This window comes from Cyprinodon tularosa, unplaced genomic scaffold (assembly GCF_016077235.1).
Source record: "Cyprinodon tularosa strain WSP-4 unplaced genomic scaffold, ASM1607723v1 ctg258, whole genome shotgun sequence".
NCBI classification, from domain to species: Eukaryota; Metazoa; Chordata; class Actinopteri; order Cyprinodontiformes; family Cyprinodontidae; genus Cyprinodon; species Cyprinodon tularosa.
The window spans coordinates 512,017-530,943 of NW_024038957.1; the positions used below are offsets into that span (position 1 = coordinate 512,017).

The 18,927-nt window shown below is 40.4% G+C and overlaps 1 protein-coding gene across 4 annotated transcripts in view; it reads left to right on the forward strand.

Moving 5' to 3' along the window:
• mon2 (MON2 homolog, regulator of endosome-to-Golgi trafficking) overlaps window positions 1-18,927 on the forward strand; it is a 97,283-nt gene that overhangs the window by 39,691 nt on the left and 38,665 nt on the right. For all 4 annotated transcript variants that reach the window (XM_038288556.1, XM_038288560.1, XM_038288559.1 and 1 more), the window contains exons 4-13: window positions 5,212-5,343; window positions 8,324-8,453; window positions 9,441-9,538; window positions 9,822-9,947; window positions 10,044-10,238; window positions 10,608-10,732; window positions 10,922-11,061; window positions 11,232-11,385; window positions 17,431-17,621; window positions 17,848-17,929. In XM_038288556.1, the coding sequence (XP_038144484.1) occupies window positions 5,212-5,343; window positions 8,324-8,453; window positions 9,441-9,538; window positions 9,822-9,947; window positions 10,044-10,238; window positions 10,608-10,732; window positions 10,922-11,061; window positions 11,232-11,385; window positions 17,431-17,621; window positions 17,848-17,929 (1,373 nt within the window). The remainder of the gene's footprint in view (window positions 1-5,211; window positions 5,344-8,323; window positions 8,454-9,440; window positions 9,539-9,821; window positions 9,948-10,043; window positions 10,239-10,607; window positions 10,733-10,921; window positions 11,062-11,231; window positions 11,386-17,430; window positions 17,622-17,847; window positions 17,930-18,927) is intronic.

Consider the following 18,927-nt stretch of genomic DNA (forward strand, 5'->3'; position numbering starts at 1 on the left):
CAAATAATTTCGGTAGAGTTTGCAATTGCAAATCTTTGTGTTAAGACAAACGTTTTCTGTTGTATAGGATTTGTTAGGCAACATAAATTAACACATTTTGGTCTCTTTATTGTCTTAATTGTATATTGATTTAGTAATTGCAGCACAATGCCAAGAAAGGAGGGTTAATCGTATTAAAAAATCTTAAAAGCTGTTCACATTTTATTTTTAAGTGGTTTGTACAAAATCAGCAGGTATTAAAATAGCTATTATTTTCTAGGCTACCATAAGTCATATCCACGTAACAAGACTTCCAGTCATGTTGCCCTAATAGCCCATTATTTAAACTAATGTGGCATATTTGTTAAAGCTATTATTATTATTATTATTATTATCATTATTATTGTCATGATGGTTGTTATTATTATATTGTAGCCAGTCACAGCAGGGAAGCTCTATACCATCAACATCTACCAGGACAGGAGATGAGGAAGAGTTCAGAGAAGACACAGAGGCAGAAAAAGACCAGGATGAGGGAGAGCAGATGGGTGACGGAAAACAGGGAGATGAGCCAGATGAAAGAAGAAGAAAGATGAGCAAGCGTACTACTTTAAAGTAGTACGCTTTAGTCTGTTCTGTTGGTGGTGTGACTTTTTTCCATTGAAAACTCAATGTGAATGTTACAAATAAAAGTCAAAGTTCATTCAACATGCGTGTATTTTTTTAATATAATTAAGTGTTCCACGTGCGCTAAAAAGTGCCCTGCCCCCCCTCCTGAGCACCTGCCCCCCAAAATGTCTGTGCACGCCTCTGAAGTGGTGGATCCCCCTACGAAGGGGGCCTAATGATTAGAGCAGCGCGCTTGTGCTCTGAGAAGGTTGCAAGTACCCGGTTCAGCCCCAATAGCCTGCACTCTGGGTCTCTGAGCAAGACCCTTAACCCCCGATTGCTCCCCAGGCGCCTCAGATTGGCAGCACACTGCGCCCCAGGAGGAGTGAAGTGAATTTCTCCATTATGAGATCAATGATCTTCAGTTTTTATTATCTTGAAAATACCAACAACAAAAAAATGCATTTCTGTTGTGGTTCAGATTGTGTTTAAAAGAGGAAAACAGGCTATAAAACTGTCCTAAACATGCTGACAATTTGTAACTATTGAGCTTTCCAGGTGAAGTCTGTCTTTGAGTTTGCATAGTCTCATTTTGATCTCAGTTTTACTGCAGAAGAGGGAATGTTTTTATGGAAGTAAATTTGTGCCGCTGGGATTTAAATCAAAAATGTCACTGAAATATAAATGTATGTTTGTACTTACTCTTTCTGTGTTAAAATATATTCAGAAAACATTTTCAACCTAAAAAAAAAAATCATTGTCACTATTGGCTGGTTGTTGGACACCACAAATCCATTGCTAATGTTTTTGACCTGAAGTAACCTTTCCCTTTTTACATTAGACGCTAAATTTAACACAGTAAAATAGAGCCAGTTGATCTCAGTTGCTGAAAACATTGAGTTTGAATTTTGAAAGGCTGAATTTTTTACATGCTGCTTTTTTTAACACTGAAAAAAAAAAAAACGGGTAACTGTAAAATAGTAATGTGAATTTTTAGCTTGAAGCGAAAATAACAAATACATTTCAACTATATAGATATAGTGACAATTAATTTTTTTTTTTAGGTTGAAAATTTTTTCTGAATATATTTTAACACATAAAGAGTAAGTACAAACATACATTTATATTTCAGTGACATTTTTTATTTAAATCCCAGTGGCACAGATTTACTTCCATAGTTTTACCTTCTGTCAAAGCAGGAATGGTAAATGGCATGTACATATATAGCACGTCTTCAAGTCAGAGGACTTGATCGAAGCGCTTTACACTATATTACAGTACAGGAAGGGAGGCATCAAATATGTTTGAGTAGTCCTGTAACACTTTTATCGATTGTTTGTAAAAGTTCTAAATGATGCAGCTCTTCAATAAGACCAGGATCTGTTGTCTGCTCTGTCTGTAATTTCCCAGGGATTTATTTTCTGTGTAATCAAGGAAACCATTGGCTGAGAAAATATATAAGTAGCTTTTTAGTGTGCAGGTATGCAGGCACGGTTCAACCTGAGGATCTACACTCACCTGCCACTTTATTAGGTACCCCATGCTAGTAACGGGTTGGACCCCCTTTTGCCTTCAGAACTGCCTCAATTCTTCGTGGCATAGATTCAACAAGGTGCTAGAAGCATTCCTCAGGGAGTTTGGTCCATATTGACATGATGGCATCACACAGTTGCCGCAGATTTGTCGGCTGCACATCCATGATGCGAATCTCCCGTTCCACCACATCCCAAAGATGCTCTATTGGATTGAGATCTGGTGACTGTGGAGGCCATTTGAGTACAGTGAACTCATTGTCATGTTCAAGAAACCAGTCTGAGATGATTCCAGCTTTATGACATGGCGCATTATCCTGCTGAAAGTAGCCATCAGAAGTTGGGTACATTGTGGTCATAAAGGGATAGACATGGTCAGCAACAATACTCAGGTAGGCTGTGGCGTTGCAACGATGCTCAATTGGTACCAAGGGGCCCAAAGAGTGCCAAGAAAATATTCCCCACACCAAGACACCACCACCACCAGCCTGAACCGTTGATACAAGGCAGGATGGATCCATGCTTTCATGTTGTAGACGCCAAATTCTGACCCTACCATCCGAATGTCGCAGCAGAAATCGAGACTCATCAGACCAGGCAACGTTTTTCCAATCTTCTATTGTCCAATTTCGATGAGCTTGTGCAAATTGTAGCCTCAGTTTCCTGTTCTTAGCTGAAAGGAGTGGCACCCGGTGTGGTCTTCTGCTGCTGTAGCCCATCTGCCTCAAAGTTCCACGTACTGTGCGTTCAGAGATGCTCTTCTGCCCACCTTGGTTGTAACGGGTGGTTATTTGAGTCACTGTTGCCCTTCTATCAGCTCGAACCAGTCTGGCCATTCTCCTCTGACCTCTGGCATCAACAAGGCATTTCCGCCCACAGAACTGCCGCTCACTGGATGTTTTTTCTTTTTCGGACCATTCTCTGTAAACCCTAGAGATGGTTGTGCGTGAAAATCCCAGTAGATCAGCAGTTTCTGAAATACTCAGACCAGCCCTTCTGGCACCAACAATCATGCCACGTTCAAAGTCACTCAAATCACCTTTCTTCCCCATACTGATGCTCGGTTTGAACTGCAGGAGATTGTCTTGACCATGTCTACATGCCTAAATGCACTGAGTTGCCGCCATGTGATTGGCTGCTTAGAAATTAAGTGTTAACAAGCAGTTGGACAGGTGTACCTAATAAAGTGGCCGGTGAGTGTACATAGAAAAGATTAACCATCTCAGGAGAATTGTGGGGGACTTTAATGAGTTTTTAGATTAAACCGAGGTTGAGCCTAGGCTTATTTGATGGGTGAAGAGGGTTTGAATCTTTAAATAACTGAGCTGCCATCAAAGCTAATATGCCGTTTCCAAGCTGGAGGCCTGAAACTTCACTACTGGCTTCTTAATACACATTAAAAGGCTTTTATGAAAAGCTTCATGAGGTCCCTCATGTTTCCTGCATTTGGGTGATTGATTAGTCAGAAATGGTTTCTAAAGCTTTTTTCTTTGGTTTGAAGACACAGAAACATGTCAGTTAAAAAAATGACAGAAGCTATAATTCAATTTATACAGATGGAGTGAAATCCTATTGAAATTATACAAATTTTTTCATGAAATTATATTCTCTGTTCAGACTTATTTAAGACCAATTAAAATTTTTTTGTGGAAAAATTCGATATTTATATTATTTTGATTTTGCAGATTTGGAAGGGAAGGAAACAGATCGCCTATACAAGAGTACTTTTTTTTCTCCCTAGTAACAATCTGTGATCACAGTCAAGCGTGGTATTGTTTTGTAGTCTGTTTCACTGCATATTTTAAAGTTTTCTATATGCAAAGGTTTTTGTTTTAAACAACGGAGCCATTTTCTTTCCCCTTCACATTCTGATGTTCACAATGATGCATAACTTGGTTATTCTGTCTGAAATTTCTATAGAATAACTTCAGTTTGTCATTTTTAGCATGTTCTTTGACGTTCAAACTTGAGAGCAAAATCCAGTTTTGCATTGAGTCTTTGACTTGCAATACATGCTCCTCCTGGATGTGCTTGTGGCAATAATATTTTACTTACGGTACATTCGTCGTTGACTCTTCAGCAATCCCTCAAACCAAGCATGCATGCAGTGACAGTGTAGATGAAAAACTTACTTTTAACAGGAAGAAACCTCCAGTAGGAGGTTATTAAAGGCAAAAACTTAAACACCTACGTACACTGGTGTTGATGACAAGAGCCAAGCTGATATTTCAACCCAGGGTGGAGTCACAGTCAAACAGGAACAGACTAGATGAAGCTATTATGACAAGAAGAAACAGAGAACATAACGTTTGGGGTTGAACTACTAAACACAGCAGAATGGGAGAACAGATATGGAGTGAAGAAGAATGATGAAAAGTGGTCCCTATGTCCTTCAGCAGCCTAAAGTTATAGCAGCACAAATACAAAAAATAGCTCTGGATAACCTAACTATTTTGGAACAGCTGCCAAGAATCTCATTTGCTGCTGGTTTGCTTTCATAATCTAATTGTTTGTTTTCCTTCAGTCCTGCATTTAGCCTACTGTCTACCAATGTCTTGTTTTCCTGAAAAGTCTGTTCTAGCAGTGTATTGTGGGCAAACTAAAACATCTAATTAATGCCACATAGTCTTCAAAACCAACAACTGTTTTCTGCTCTGTTTCTCCAAAGCTCTCCTCTTTATAAATTCAGTTTCATAATTTACCGGTAAATAATTTCTTTAATTCCCTTTTATAGAAGGGAATTAAAGAAAATCACCTTTTCTTTTTTCCAACCTGCCGATCGAGTTTTAAGGTTTTAAGGTCAGTTGTTTAATTGTATCTCAATAAATTTCACATATAATTAGGATTGTGTGACATGCAGAATCGTTTTAAATCGGTATCAGCCGTTACAGATGGCTCAGTCTGGTGTTTGATATTTTTTGGCTTCCATCAGGATGTTGCTAACAGCTGCTCCCTCTATTGTGTCTCCGCTCATTATTCGGGCAATGACAGGAGCCCTGAGGCGTAGAGTATACAGTTCAGAGCTGATGTGCCTGCATGTTTTTCCCAAAGTGTAAAGTTTCCTCTGTTGTCTTTTGTGTTTATGTATCAGGCTGCAGCAGGAAACATTATCAACATGTTGTGGCAGCTGATGGAAAACGGGTTGGAGGAGCTGAAACTCTTACAGACTGTCCTGGTCCTGTTAACCACCAACACTGTTGTTCATGACGAAGTTCTTTCAAAGGTAAAAAGAAAAACAAACTGTAAGTTTTCTTTAATGTCTGCGTTTATGCTTTTCTACAAATCTAATGGTAAATGAAAATCCTTTGCTGACAACTTGCTGACCTTGAAAGTTTGCTTTTCTGGAGTCCATCGATTCATCACTTTACTGTAATCTTTCAGTGAAAAAGTTCTTGCTTCTACTATCATGCATGGATCTACATGCTAGCTGCAATTCTATCTAGCCTTCTACTAGGGGTGTAAATCACATCCATCATGTCGATTCGATTCAGTATCGATTTCCTGACCCAACGATTCGATTATTTTCGGTACTCAAAATTACACCACGATACGATTCGATTCAATTAATTGGTTTACTTTTTTTTTTACCTTACAGGCTAGACAATGTTTCAAATTTTAAATAAATCAATGAAAGCTGTAATATCGTTATGCAGTTTTTTAGAAACAGAAGTAGAAAAGTTGCACTCCACCTATTCCTATTAAAACCTCAATCACTGAAAAATAATAATACCCCTGCGTTATAGATTCTGAAAGGTCTTGCATCAAAAAATACTGCAGAAAATCAGTGCAATGAGTGCAATGCAATACCTCGGCTCCAGACGTCCCGCCCCCTCCACAGACGCTCCGCTGCTCCTCTTCCAAATTGTAGCTGACCGCAAACGGTGCCACAGACAGGAGGCCGGCTTGTTTTGATTTTATGACCGAAATTGCGGAACACAATTCGTGAAGTTTGACCCGCTAGAAGAGCGAGGTGCGCGAGAACGCTGGGACCCTTTTTCCACCTGGATCTCCGCTCTTTGTGGCCCTCATGTCCCTCCGTCGTCGGACTAAACTTGCCTCCACTTCCTCGCCGCCTCAGCCGTATCTAGACCCACAGCGTGTAGCACAGACCACGCTTCAATATTGAGCATAAATCACAAATGTCTGCGTCAAGCTCACTTCAACACACTGCTGTAAGACTATAACCAGGAAGCGAGGTAGGAGGGCAAAATAGGTTTAGCGGCACCGCAGCACGGGAGGGAGAATTACGCCCAGGAGCAAATGGATAAAAATAGACCGGAGGAAAAAAAAAACGTGAATCGATTATCTTGCGGACGTATCTACGCATCGGATCGTCGGCTGTTGGGTCGATGCATCGATACAAAACGATTATTATTTACACCCCTACCTTCAACATGGCACCAATAAAGTTTTTCTAAATTGCTGTTATGTTATGACAGTTTGCATCAACATCAAATGTGAGAATGGACAATGAAAATTCAAACCCTGCTTTTTAGAGGGCTCTTTAGATTTTCGAAAAAACTCATAATGACACTCTTGTTTTTAGCTGCAGTGAGATGATTTCAGTCTCACTACAGAGTTCCTTCAGCTATGATGTCACTCTAAGCTGGCACTGTCTTTGTATTCGGGGAGCGGGGCTAAGCTGAAGGCCCCTTCAAGTTTCTTTTATTTCAATGTTTGAATTTTCCATGTTTAGTTTTTCAGCGTTTGATTTTTCAATGCTAAATTTTATATTTGATGTCCGTGTGAGCCGTCACTGATTTAGCTGTAACTAACGAAGTACAAATACTTTGTTACTGTACTTAAGTCCACTTTTTAGGTATCTATACTTTTGTTCCATAACTTATTTTTCTTCCTACTTCTGACTTCTACTCATCACATTTTCACACAAATATCTGTACTTTCTATTCCTTACATTTTTAAAACAAACGTTACTCGTTACTCTTGGCTTCGGTTTAATGTTTATAAATATTTATTTATCGCCATGTGCTCCATCCAATGCAGATCATTTGCTCCATCCACATCTAGTGAAAACTAGTGTCATTGGATGAGTCATATAACGCAAGCACTCATTGGTTAGCTAAAGGAAATAATCAGAAGCAAGCAGGTGTTCTTCAAACTGCTAACGTGAATTGTCTATCCCATGCTACAATGTGGGATTCAGAAAAAGATGTTGAAATGTCTGAAAGGTCGGACACAGGCGAGAGCGTATCGGGAGATGGAGACCAACAAGACCTCCCTCATCCTTGGCCCTACCTCAAATAATTTTTCCAAATAGTTGAAAATTTTAGCTTTTAATTCATATAGTGGCAGCTGGCGTTTTTTTTTTTTTTTTTTTTTTTTGTTTTTTTTTTAGGTTACCTTATACATGTATGCTATTAGTAGTTTTTGGAGCTATTAGTAGTTTATGGAGCACATACTTTTTCACTTTTACTTGAATAAAGAGGTCAAGTTGATGCTTCAACTTTTACCAGAGTGCTTTTAAACTGCAGTATCTATACTTCTACTTAAGTAACAAAAATGTACTTTTGACACCATTGCCATAGATACAAGTTTTCATAACAGCCAACTGTTATGATGTGATGCCAGGAAAGAAAAATGTTGCTGTGCCACAGTTACTGATGTATCTGCTGTTACACAGATGCACACATGATAGAAATTATTAAGACCTCCTTTTTGTGTGGTTAATTTTGGTGTTTGGTACAACCTCAGGTACACTTGGTTTAACAAACATAATAATCAAATCAGAATGGCTCACTTGATACTTGACTATATTAAAATCATTTGTCATTGTTTTGTGCTGCCAAACAGCTTTTATGACACTCCATATGTTATTTCCTGTCTGTTTAGACCCATGATATACACAGGAGTTTTTGCTTTATTACATAACTAGTTTTTTTGATGACAAAGGAGGTCTAATAACTTATTTCCCTGGATTTTTTGGAATCAGTGTAGCTTTGGTCATTTGGGGCTCAAATTCAGCTTGTTCCTAAACAAGGAGTCCAGGTTGGTTTAGTGTGGAAAAAACCTTTTCATGCTCACTTTTGGGAACAATGTAGGAACTTTAAGGTTGATTGCTTTCCACACCTCATAGGAAGCTTAGGGAGTGGGAGTTTAAACGTCTAAATTAGTCAGTGATAGATTATGTGTGCATTAATGTTCTTTCGATGGTGCTTATTTTAGACGTCTTTCTTGTTGGGCAGGCCATTGTGTTGTGCTTTCGTCTTCACTTCACCAAGGACAACATCACCAACAACACAGCAGCCGCCACCGTCAGACAGGTCGTCACTGTCGTCTTTGAGAGGATGGTGGCTGAAGACGAGCGATTTAAAGGTTTGGATGATAGATGATGCCATTTGAAACAGAAGTGGAGTAGATAAAAAACATGCACATTATTTAGCAAGAATTTTAAATATTGTTTAACATCTAAACATCATTTTTACTGCTTAAGTCTAACTGGAGATATTAGTTTTAATTATGTTGCTTAAAGGAATAGTACACCCAAAACATGATTAGCCTTCATTTTCGACTCACCCCCATGCTGAACAACACTCTGGAGTACTTTTTTGATATCTCAAATGCATCTGGAGATCTGGGAGGCTTCTTGCTGTCTGCTGACATTCAAATAATGGAGGTCTATGGCGCCCGAGACAGAAAGGTCCATAAAAGTCCACAAAAAACGTGTCAATATTCCTCCATACTGCTCGTCCAATGTATTCCAAGTGTCCTGAGTGGGTAGCGTCCATAATTTACTCGAAACGAAGTCATTTATAATGTTTTTAGAGCATAAACAGTAGTGTATAGGATTTCCTAAAAGCGCGTTCACGAGTCTACGGAAACCGCGGCAGACCGAACCAGACGAAAGTGCGCATTCAGCGTCTGCTCTGCCGATAATGCAAGCGTAGAAGAAGAAATGTGCTGTTTACCTGTGCAAAGAAAGAAACAACGAAAGAAAAATGTCTGAGGACTTCAGTGTTGAGGAAGAGCATGAGTTCTTTGCCGAGCTGAATGTGCACTTTCATCTGGTTTGGTCTGCCGCGGTTTCTGTAGCGTCGTGAACGCGCTTTCACTTTTATGGACCTTTCTGTCTCGGTCACCATAGACCTCCATTATTTGAATGTCAGCAGACAGCAAGAAGCCTCCCAGATCTCCAGATGCATTTGAGATATCAAAAAAGTACTCCAGAGTGTTGTTCAGCATGGGGGTGAGTAGAAAATGAAGGCTAATCATGTTTTGGGTGTACTATTCCTTTAAAAGCTCCATTTTATTTAGTGCTGCTCAGGCATTTTGTTGTAACCATGTTCTGTTTCTGGACTTAAGGCATCGTAGAGAAGACTCCTCCTGTCCAAGGAAACACTAACCGGCGGTCTGTTAGTACCCTGAGACCCAGCGCCAAGGATGCATACATGCTGTTCCAGGTTAGTCCACCAGGAGGCAGTAACACGCCATTCGGTTTTCCTTCAATTCAAGCCATCTGAATCAAACCGTCTAGTTTTATCATCCTAATTATGTGGCTTTTAAACCCTAGCTGTGGTCAATGGTTCTTCAATAGCTGCTTGTCTTTTAGCCCCCTGGCTCTGGTTTCTCCCCCACACTGTCCCTCTGTGTGAGAATCTTTATTCCTTCAGCAGAGCTTAGTCACTCTACTGTTTCTGCAAGTTGGAAACAGCTTCCCATTGTATTGGATGCTTCTGCCCACAGGACCTGTGCCAGCTGGTGAATGCTGATGCCCCCTACTGGCTAGTGGGCATGACAGAAATGACGCGCACATTTGGGCTGGAGCTGCTGGAGTCGGTCCTAAATGATTTCCCTGCCGTTTTCCTACAGGTACGCCCTCCTCCTCTGTTTGAAACTGTTAATTTGGTGCTCATTTCTCCGCCTGCTTTTATTCAATGTCCTCTGCTGTCTTTGTTTGTCCCCTAGCACCAGGAGTTCAGCTTCCTGTTGAAGGAAAGAGTGTGCCCTCTGGTCATTAAGCTGTTTTCGCCCAACATCAAATTCAGGCAGGGCACCAGCACCGCCGTGCCACCAGCCCCTGTGGAGAAACCCTACTTCCCAATCTGCATGAGGTTACTGCGGGTGGTTTCAGTCCTCATTAAACACTTCTACAGCTTACTGGTGAGGGCTCAACCGCTAAGTTTTTTAAAAACTGACTGATTAAGTAATAAAGATTTTTCATAACCACAAGAATAATTCTCTTAATGGGTCGGATCTGTTTTGATTTGAAGGTCTAGTTCTATCTGGAGCTGATTATAAGAAAAATAACCTCACCTATAATTGAGTAGAGTTGAACTTCCATGTTTCATGAATCCATATTAATGAAGTCTTGACCTTTCTTGAGTTGAACAAACTTAAAATCCTAAAACACAACCAAAGTGAGCCTTAATGATCCTAGATGAACTGAAGGTTTTGTTTAGGGGGTTTGGTTCCTTTAAAACCATCTATGTTCTATAAAATCTTTCTGTTTTTTTCTTGTCTCTTTCCCAGGTGACTGAATGTGAGATCTTCCTGTCTCTGCTAGTGAAGTTTCTAGATGGAGAAAAGCCTCAGTGGCTCAGAGCGGTGGCTGTAGAGTCAGTCCACAGGCTGTGTGTGCAGCCACATTTATTATGGTAAACATGCCCGCATCCACAGACGCTGGCAGTCAGATGGAACCTGTTTTATTGTTGGAGATGTTTGTTTAGCAGGATGTAGCTACGCTGCTGAACCAGCTGCTGGTTTTAGCTTAGAATAGGTTATCAAATGTGCTTCTGGCTGGTTCCCTGGGTTGTTTTTAACAGATTGCTCTTTTCCTTCTCCAGTTCTTTCTGTCAGTCTTATGACATGAAGCAGCACTCCACCAAGGTGTTCAGAGACATTGTTAACGCCCTGGGATCCTTCATCCAGTCCCTCTTTATTGTCCCAAATGCTGGCAATGCTGCTGCTGCCACTGCACCTGCTGGTTAGTTATTGCCTCTATGGTTATATTGGTTCCACAGATAAATCTCTGAAATCTTCAGAAGCTCTTTGAAAGTTGAGATTTTAGAAGCAGTCTAAGTTCATCTGTTTAACGTCTCTCAAACAGTAAACAAATTGTCTTTTATTTCTTCTGTTCTCCACTCTTCTTTCTAGGGGGTTCAGGGTCAGGGACTCAGGGCACCGCTCAGGGTGGTCCAGGCACAGTAGGGGGCAGCAGTACCCTCACCACACAGGCTGCGTTCGAGTACCGTGGTACCTGGATCCCCCTCATGACTGTCAGTGTCCAGGGCAGTGCCAAGGCTACCTAGTAAGGGTTTTCTTAATGTTATTTTTTTAACCATAGGACTGACAACGTAGACAATGTTGTGCCAGTTTATAAATAAAAAGAACAAGCTCAAAGTTCAGTTCACACTGATGAAAAGGAACTTACGGAAGAGGATTAGGGCCACTGAAAAAAAAAAAAGTAAACTGATTTTTAAATTCTATTTCAGTTTAACATGGGAAAAAAGTCAGAATTCTGAGATTACAAAGTCAGAATTCTGACTTTTTTCTCAGAATTCTGACTTTGTTTTATTGTCAGAATTCAGTCAGAATTCTGAGAAAAAAGTCAGAATTCTGACTGTAATCTCAGAATTCTGAGAAAAAAGTCAGAATTCTGAGAAAAAAGTCAGAATTCTGTTTTTTCCCATACTATACTGAAATAAAATTAAAAAAATCAGTTAACTTTTTTTTTCTTCCAGTGGCCCTAATCCTCTTCCGTAGGAACTAGCTCACATTCATAGTTAAAAAATATATACAAGTTCATAAATCTATAAATGAACTAGTTCAAGTTCATTTGGTAAATTAAGCCAAAGTTCTCCACAATTGAACTTTATATTTTAAATATCTGATACTAATACATAGAAAGAAATGGAAAATACTAGATGCAGTCACAGTATTCTGTATGTGCAGTAAAGCCTTTATTTACCGTATTTTCACGACCATAAGGCGCACCGTACTAAAAGGCGCAGTCTCAGTTATGTGTCCCATTTCTGTATTTAACACACACATAAGGCGCACCGGACTATAGGGCGCATTTTTTATATACTGTACAGGTACATGTCCTCTACTACCTTTAAATACCTCTACTGCGTATTTTAAAAATACAGCGGGCCCAAAACTGAGTATGACTGTGCTTTATTCATGTATTTATTACAAAGTATTAATCAAACCTTCGAGCTGGCCATGAGACAGACACATCGCATATGACACAGCGCTGTGATCACTCCTAAATTAACTGAAAATCCTGAAACCTGCCGACGGAATATGTTCGCTTTTATTGCCGGTATCCTGGTGCCTGCAGTTTAAATTATTTAGATGAAAAACACCTGCCAGCCGCCGCGGTGAGGCTGCTGTTGAAGGGATTTCTACTGTCGGTGCACCGCTGGTATGTGGGGGTCTGAGCGCCTCCGACAGAAATAGATAATCTGGATGAACTGACTGCAATTAAGTTTTCAGGTGGACTTTCTCACTTAAAAACATATTAAAACTACTTTATTCCCACTGATCACAGCAAATATAGCTGCAAGATTTAGATTATTTAGATGAAAAAACACCTGCCAGCCGCCGCGGTGAAGAAGAGGAGACCCGCCCAGAGGCTGCTGTTGAATTAAGTTTTCAGGTAGAAAAATAGAGCGGGAGCAAAACTGAGTATGATTGTGCTTTATTCATGTATTTATTACAAAGTATTAATCAAACCCATCAAAGTCATCATCCTCTGTTTCTGAATTAAACAGCTGCGCTAAATCAGACATGCCAGTTTCCCATTCTTCGCTGTCAGAGTCACTTTCCGTGCAGCGCGGCTCCTCAGAAATAATGCCGGCTTTTGCGAAAGCTTGAACAACAGAGCCAGCAGACACGTTAGTCCAAGCATCTACAATCCATCCTCAAACGGTGGCGTAACTTGCCCGGCGCTGCCTTCCACTTATCCTGAAACTGTGGTCTCCGTCTGTCATCCATCGCTCCCACGCCGCTCACAGCCTTACTGTGAACGGCCGCTTCATACTGATGTCGAGCGGTTGAAGTTCCTTTGTCAGACCCCCGGGATAACGGCGAGCACAGCGTTCATTTGATTCACCTTTTTTTTCCACATCGGCTGTGAGATGGGCACGCAGCGATGGTGATGCGTGGAAAAAAGCACCTGGTCTCCTCACATACACCTGCCTTTCATCATCTCCTCATCCATCCAGCCTTTTTCATTTGCGTTAATATCATGTCATCAGAGCGCTGTGTCTGTCTCGCTGTCAGCTCCCAGATCAGCTTCTCTGATTGGTTGATGCAGCGCGTCCAGCAGCAAAACTTCAATTTTTCCATCTCAAGCAGCAGCAGCGCGTTGGCGGTGCGTCAGATGCTTAAACGCTCCCGATGTGCTGCACCTGCAGCTCAAAACGCGCTGCAGGACCTTTTGCTGCACCTATACGCGCGTCAACCATTGACTTTGCATGTAAACTCGCTGCTTCTGCTGCACCTGCTGGGTCCGGTTCACACCGATGTCAAGCGGTTGAACAGCGAGCACAGCGTTAATTTGTTTCCCCATGTTTTTTACATCAGCTGTGAGATGCGCACGCATGGAGTTACATATTAACAGCGATGGTGATGAGTGGAAAAAAAACACCTGGTCTCCTTACATTCAGCCACTCTTTCATCATCTCCTCAATGAGGTGGTCTCAAAAGTCGCAGTTACAACACACATAAGGCGCACCGCACCATAGGGCGCACCGCACATTTTGAGGGAAAAAAAAGACGTTTAAGTGCGCCTTATAGTCGTGAAAATACGGTAACCAAATTACACAGATCTTCAGAAACATACAGGTACATTCAGGGCCGCTGGGAGTCATTTTGAACAGGGGATGCTGTGAAAACTTTTATGTTTTTGTCATTTACACTTTAGTGCACGCTATCAGGGTCTGTTGTGTCACATGTTACTATTAGATCCAAAATCCTTTTAAGCAAACCACAAGGAAATAGTTATATTATTATACTATTTAAACGTTATTGAACAGTTCTCCAGAAATGCCTTTCGGGGGTGAATTTACCAGTCTGTTGGCATGAGTGGGATACCTCTTTACTGGGCGACCACTAACTTGCTTGACGATGCCATAACAACATAACTTTTTTTTTTTTTTTTATATACTCTAATAATCCCAGAGGGAAATTACTTCTCTGCATTTAACCCATCCCCTTGGGGAGCAGTGGGCTGCCATTGTGAGGCGCCCGGGGAGCAGTGTGGGGTTAAGGGTCTTGCTCAGGGACCCAGAGTGGCAGTCTGTGGGAGTGGGGGATCGAACTCACAACCTCAGGATTCAAAGCCCAATGCCCTAACCACTAGGCCGCAAACTTGTGTTGATTAGGCCTCAAAAATATTAAAATAAAATCGAAATATATGTAATGGTAAATTAAAAAATTCAAAATAATTTCCTATAATATTCATAAGCAATGTATAAATTGTGCAAAGTATTTTTAGTACTTTTTTTTTTTACCTCCCTCTCGCCACTAGGGGATGCTGCAGCACCCCCACTTCCCACAGCCATGGGTACATTTAGGTTCTGCTGAAAAGATCTGTATTAAAAATGATTTCTTGCATTCAGTAGCAGTTATTTACAAAGATAGCTCGGATGCTTTAACTTTATGTTAAAGTTGTGGCGGGGAGTGGCCTACTACTCGCTAAGGGGATGGGTTAAATACAGAAAGATCATTTCGTTGCTTTGTATTTGTCAAAGTGTAAAGACAATAAAAAGCTTGATGTGTGGGTTTAAACTTGAATTGGACGCAGCTGACGTATGGATTTGTTTAAGTCCCGTTAGGCACAGTTTGCACAAAATGTGAGGAGTTTCTTTCTGTCTGAGTTAGTTCATCAAACTCTGCCCCACACTCTGCAAAACTGGCATCAGAAATATCAGTAGATGAGTCTGAATCGCATAGACTAGCAGTAGACATGCTGCTCCATCATTCTGGTTGCTGTATTATATGCCGTAAAACCTGACATTATCCAATGAAAAGGGATTATGAGAGATTCCCTTCGTCAATAAGTCGATGCAATCAACTGGTTTTCCATTGATGGGAAACTTTGAAACAATTTGACTCTATGGTCTGGTTGAATTGTAAATATCTGGTTGAATTGTAATTTTTTTTATATATAAATGAACTGAATTGAAAAGTGTTGTTACCAATTGAACCCGAACGTGAGCTCTGTGTGTCGCTCATTATTCTCAGAGTCATTGTCGCTCTAGTTTATGATCATTACTTTAAAACTGGTCCTTTTAGTTCACTGTTCACCAGAAATATGAACGTATTCAGTGAACGCCATTCATTCACAACACTGAACATTTATGCTGCATTTAAAAGCTGCAAATAGGACTGAAGCTATCAATTGATCATTAAAATAAACTTCACTCATTTAGTAATCGATTAAAAGTTAGGTTGAGTATGCAGATTCTATCACATGCAATGAGCTGAAAGAACATCACATTAAACTTTCTGCTGAAGCGTTTTGGTCCGTGAATATTCTCTATCTAGAACTTAGGCCCCGTCCACACAAAGTCAAAACGAACACGAAACGCTGATATTTTCCAAAACGTTTGTCGTAAAGACGGAGACGTAAAATAAATGTGATCGTCCACATGAATGCATGAAAATGCTGCAAAATGTATGGCAGGCCTGTAAGTGGCGCTGTGGTGCCAAAGCAAAAATAGGCGACGAAATGTTGGGCATGCGCACTAATATTTATACATGGTTGCCCTGCGGGTCCATTTTCGTGGTTAAGTCAAATTCAGGTGCTGAACTATGTCGTCGATATTGCTCTGTTCTTCCTGGAGATATTCCAGAAGAAGAAGATTCTGTTGTAAGCCCGACAGCAGGGTGAGTAGCATTAGCAGCAACGGCGCCATTGTTGTTGTGATACTGTGTCGCGCATGCGTGTTTAGAGGCGACGCTATGACACATGCGTGTAAAAAGAAAAATGCGGTTAGAGCTTAAAGATGGAAACGCGAAAACGGCGTTTCAAAATCTTCCCACTCTGAAGGCTGAATAAAAAAAAGGTTGTTTACAGACCCCCGAAACGCCGACTTCGTATGGATGAGAGGCTGGTTTGGTGAAAAATTTGTGCGTTTAGGCCAGGGTTCAGCTTCGTGTGGACGGGGCCTTAATGTTTCAGCTTCACCTGGTTTCAATTCTCGATAAAATCAAAAAGGCCACTTTTGATATCTGATTTTAATCAAAACTGTCATCGACAGATTAATACCTTGGCAAAATCCTTATTTATCCTTATTTATTAATTTTATTAATCCTTTATTAATCCTTATTTATCTTGATATACTGTGTATATATATTGTTTATTCTTAATGCACATTTTCTCCTCCTTGTTTGCACCTTCTGTAACTTCTATGCCAATATGTGACGAGTGACTTTCTCCGCTGTGAGGTCAATAAAGCTCATCTAGTCTAATTTAATCTAATCTAACCATTAATTGCCATCTTCTTTAAATTCTAATAAGACTCAACAGAACAGAAAACAACTTTTAAAGATATTATGGTTGACCTTCATGGCCCCTTTTAGCAAACCTTAAATTCAGAGGATCCATTGATTTCCTTTGACATGGTTTCCTGATCATGGTTATCTTTCCATCCAGGGGATAATTACATAAAAGAGTTATTTGATTTAGTGAGACTTATTTCATTAGCATTAAGTGGCACTCCTGGTAAAATATGCAAAAGTCCATTAAGGTTTTTTAGTAGCGTAAAACAGCAGGGTTTCATGCTGATGGAGATTTTAAAATTCAAGAGTGTAACTTCATAAATTTAGCGGATTTCAAATGAATCTTTAAAGTAATTCACCCCTCTGTGAGGTTGGAACTATAAACTTTGCCCAGACTAGTTAGAGGTGTCATTCATTCACTCATAGTTTCATGGATCAGTTTTTAGAAGTTCCATGAAACTTCTTTAAAGTAATACTGAAGTTTTAACAATATAAGTTTTGTGTAGATTGATTTTAAATAGATTTTTGACAAAATCAGCATTTCCTTTGTTTTTTTAATGCTGAATGAATGAACACAAAGTATAATTTCAATGTGAGTTTATTTTAAATCTATAAAGGTGGAAATGATTTTCAGCTTTTTAACAAAGGTAGAAATAAATATATCTGAGTCTAAACCAAAGTTTCCTTTTGATTTTATTACCCAAAAACATAAAGATACAATTAATGGGCTTCTATTGCTTTTGTTGGAGGAAATAATAAATTTAGATATCTGCTTTGCTGGTGAGTAAAACTAACTGTTCTCTGTTTAAACATCTGGTTTGGTCTTGACTTTTTCCCCCAGCTTGGAGATGTTGGACAAGGTTGAGCCTCCGTCCATCCCGGAGGGTTATGCCATGTCGGTGGCCTTCAGCGCCTTGCTCGACCTGGTGAGGGGCATCACCTCCATGATTGAAAGAGAACTAACCACAGAGGAGGAGGCAGCCGCAGAATTCAGGGAGACTCACCCTGAGCAGGAGTGGAAGCCAGAGGCAGGTGGGGAGAAGCATGTTTGGATTTCTCTGCAGATTTCTGGGGAAGGTTTGGCTTAGCGTTAGAGGAAATTACACTTAGTTATGTTCCCAGTCTCTCCAAAAGAGTAAAAGGCATGAGCATTTCTATACATTTAGAAACTTCTAAGACTTGTTTACATTTTATATTAACATAGAAGCACATCTTAATTCTCCAACTCATTAAAAAGTCTAACTTGTTTGCTTCTCAGGGTCCCACCTGGTTTGGGAGGAGATGGTCAATGCCAGCTGGTGTGGCCTCCTGGCTGCCCTGTCACTGCTGCTGGATGCCAGGTATAAAAAAGAAGAATCATGTTTACTTTTAGATATTGAAACAGGAAATAATCTGCACACATTTTATATATATATATATATATATATATATATATATTATTATATAGATATATATTTTATATATATATATATATATATATATATATATATATATATATATATATATATATATATATATATATATATATATATATATATATATACACTATATTGCCAAAAGTATTTGCTCACCCATCCAAATTATTGGAATCAGGTGTTCCAATCACTTCCATGGCCACAGGTGTATAAATTCAAGCACCTAGGCATGCAGACTGTTTTTACAAACATTTGTGAAAGAATGGGTCGCTCTCAGGAGCTCAGTGAATTCCAGCGTGGAACTGTGATAGGATGCCACCTGTGCAACAAATCCAGTCGTGAAATTTCCTCGCTCCTAAATATTCCACAGTCAACTGTCAGCTGTATTATAAGAAAATGGAAGTGTTTGGGAACGACAGCAACTCAGCCACGAAGTGGTAGGCCACGTAAACTGACGGAGCGGGGTCAGCGGATGCTGACGCGCATAGTGCGAAGAGGTCGCCAACTTTCTGCAGAGTCAATCACTACAGACCTCCAAACTTCATGTGGCCTTCAGATTAGCTCAAGAACAGTGCGCAGAGAGCTTCATGGAATGGGTTTCCATGGTCGAGCAGCTGCATCCAAGCCATACATCACCAAGTGCAATGCAAAGCGTCGGATGCGGTGGTGTAAAGCACGCCGCCACTGGACTCTAGAGCAGTGGAGACGCGTTCTCTGGAGTGACGAATCGCGCTTCTCCATCTGGCAATCTGATGGACGGGTCTGGGTTTGGCGGTTGCCAGGAGAACGGTACTTGTCTGACTGCATTGTGCCAAGTGTAAAGTTTGGTGGAGGGGGGATTATGGTGTGGGGTTGTTTTTCAGGAGCTGGGCTTGGCCCCTTAGTTCCAGTGAAAGGAACTCTGAATGCTTCAGCATACCAAG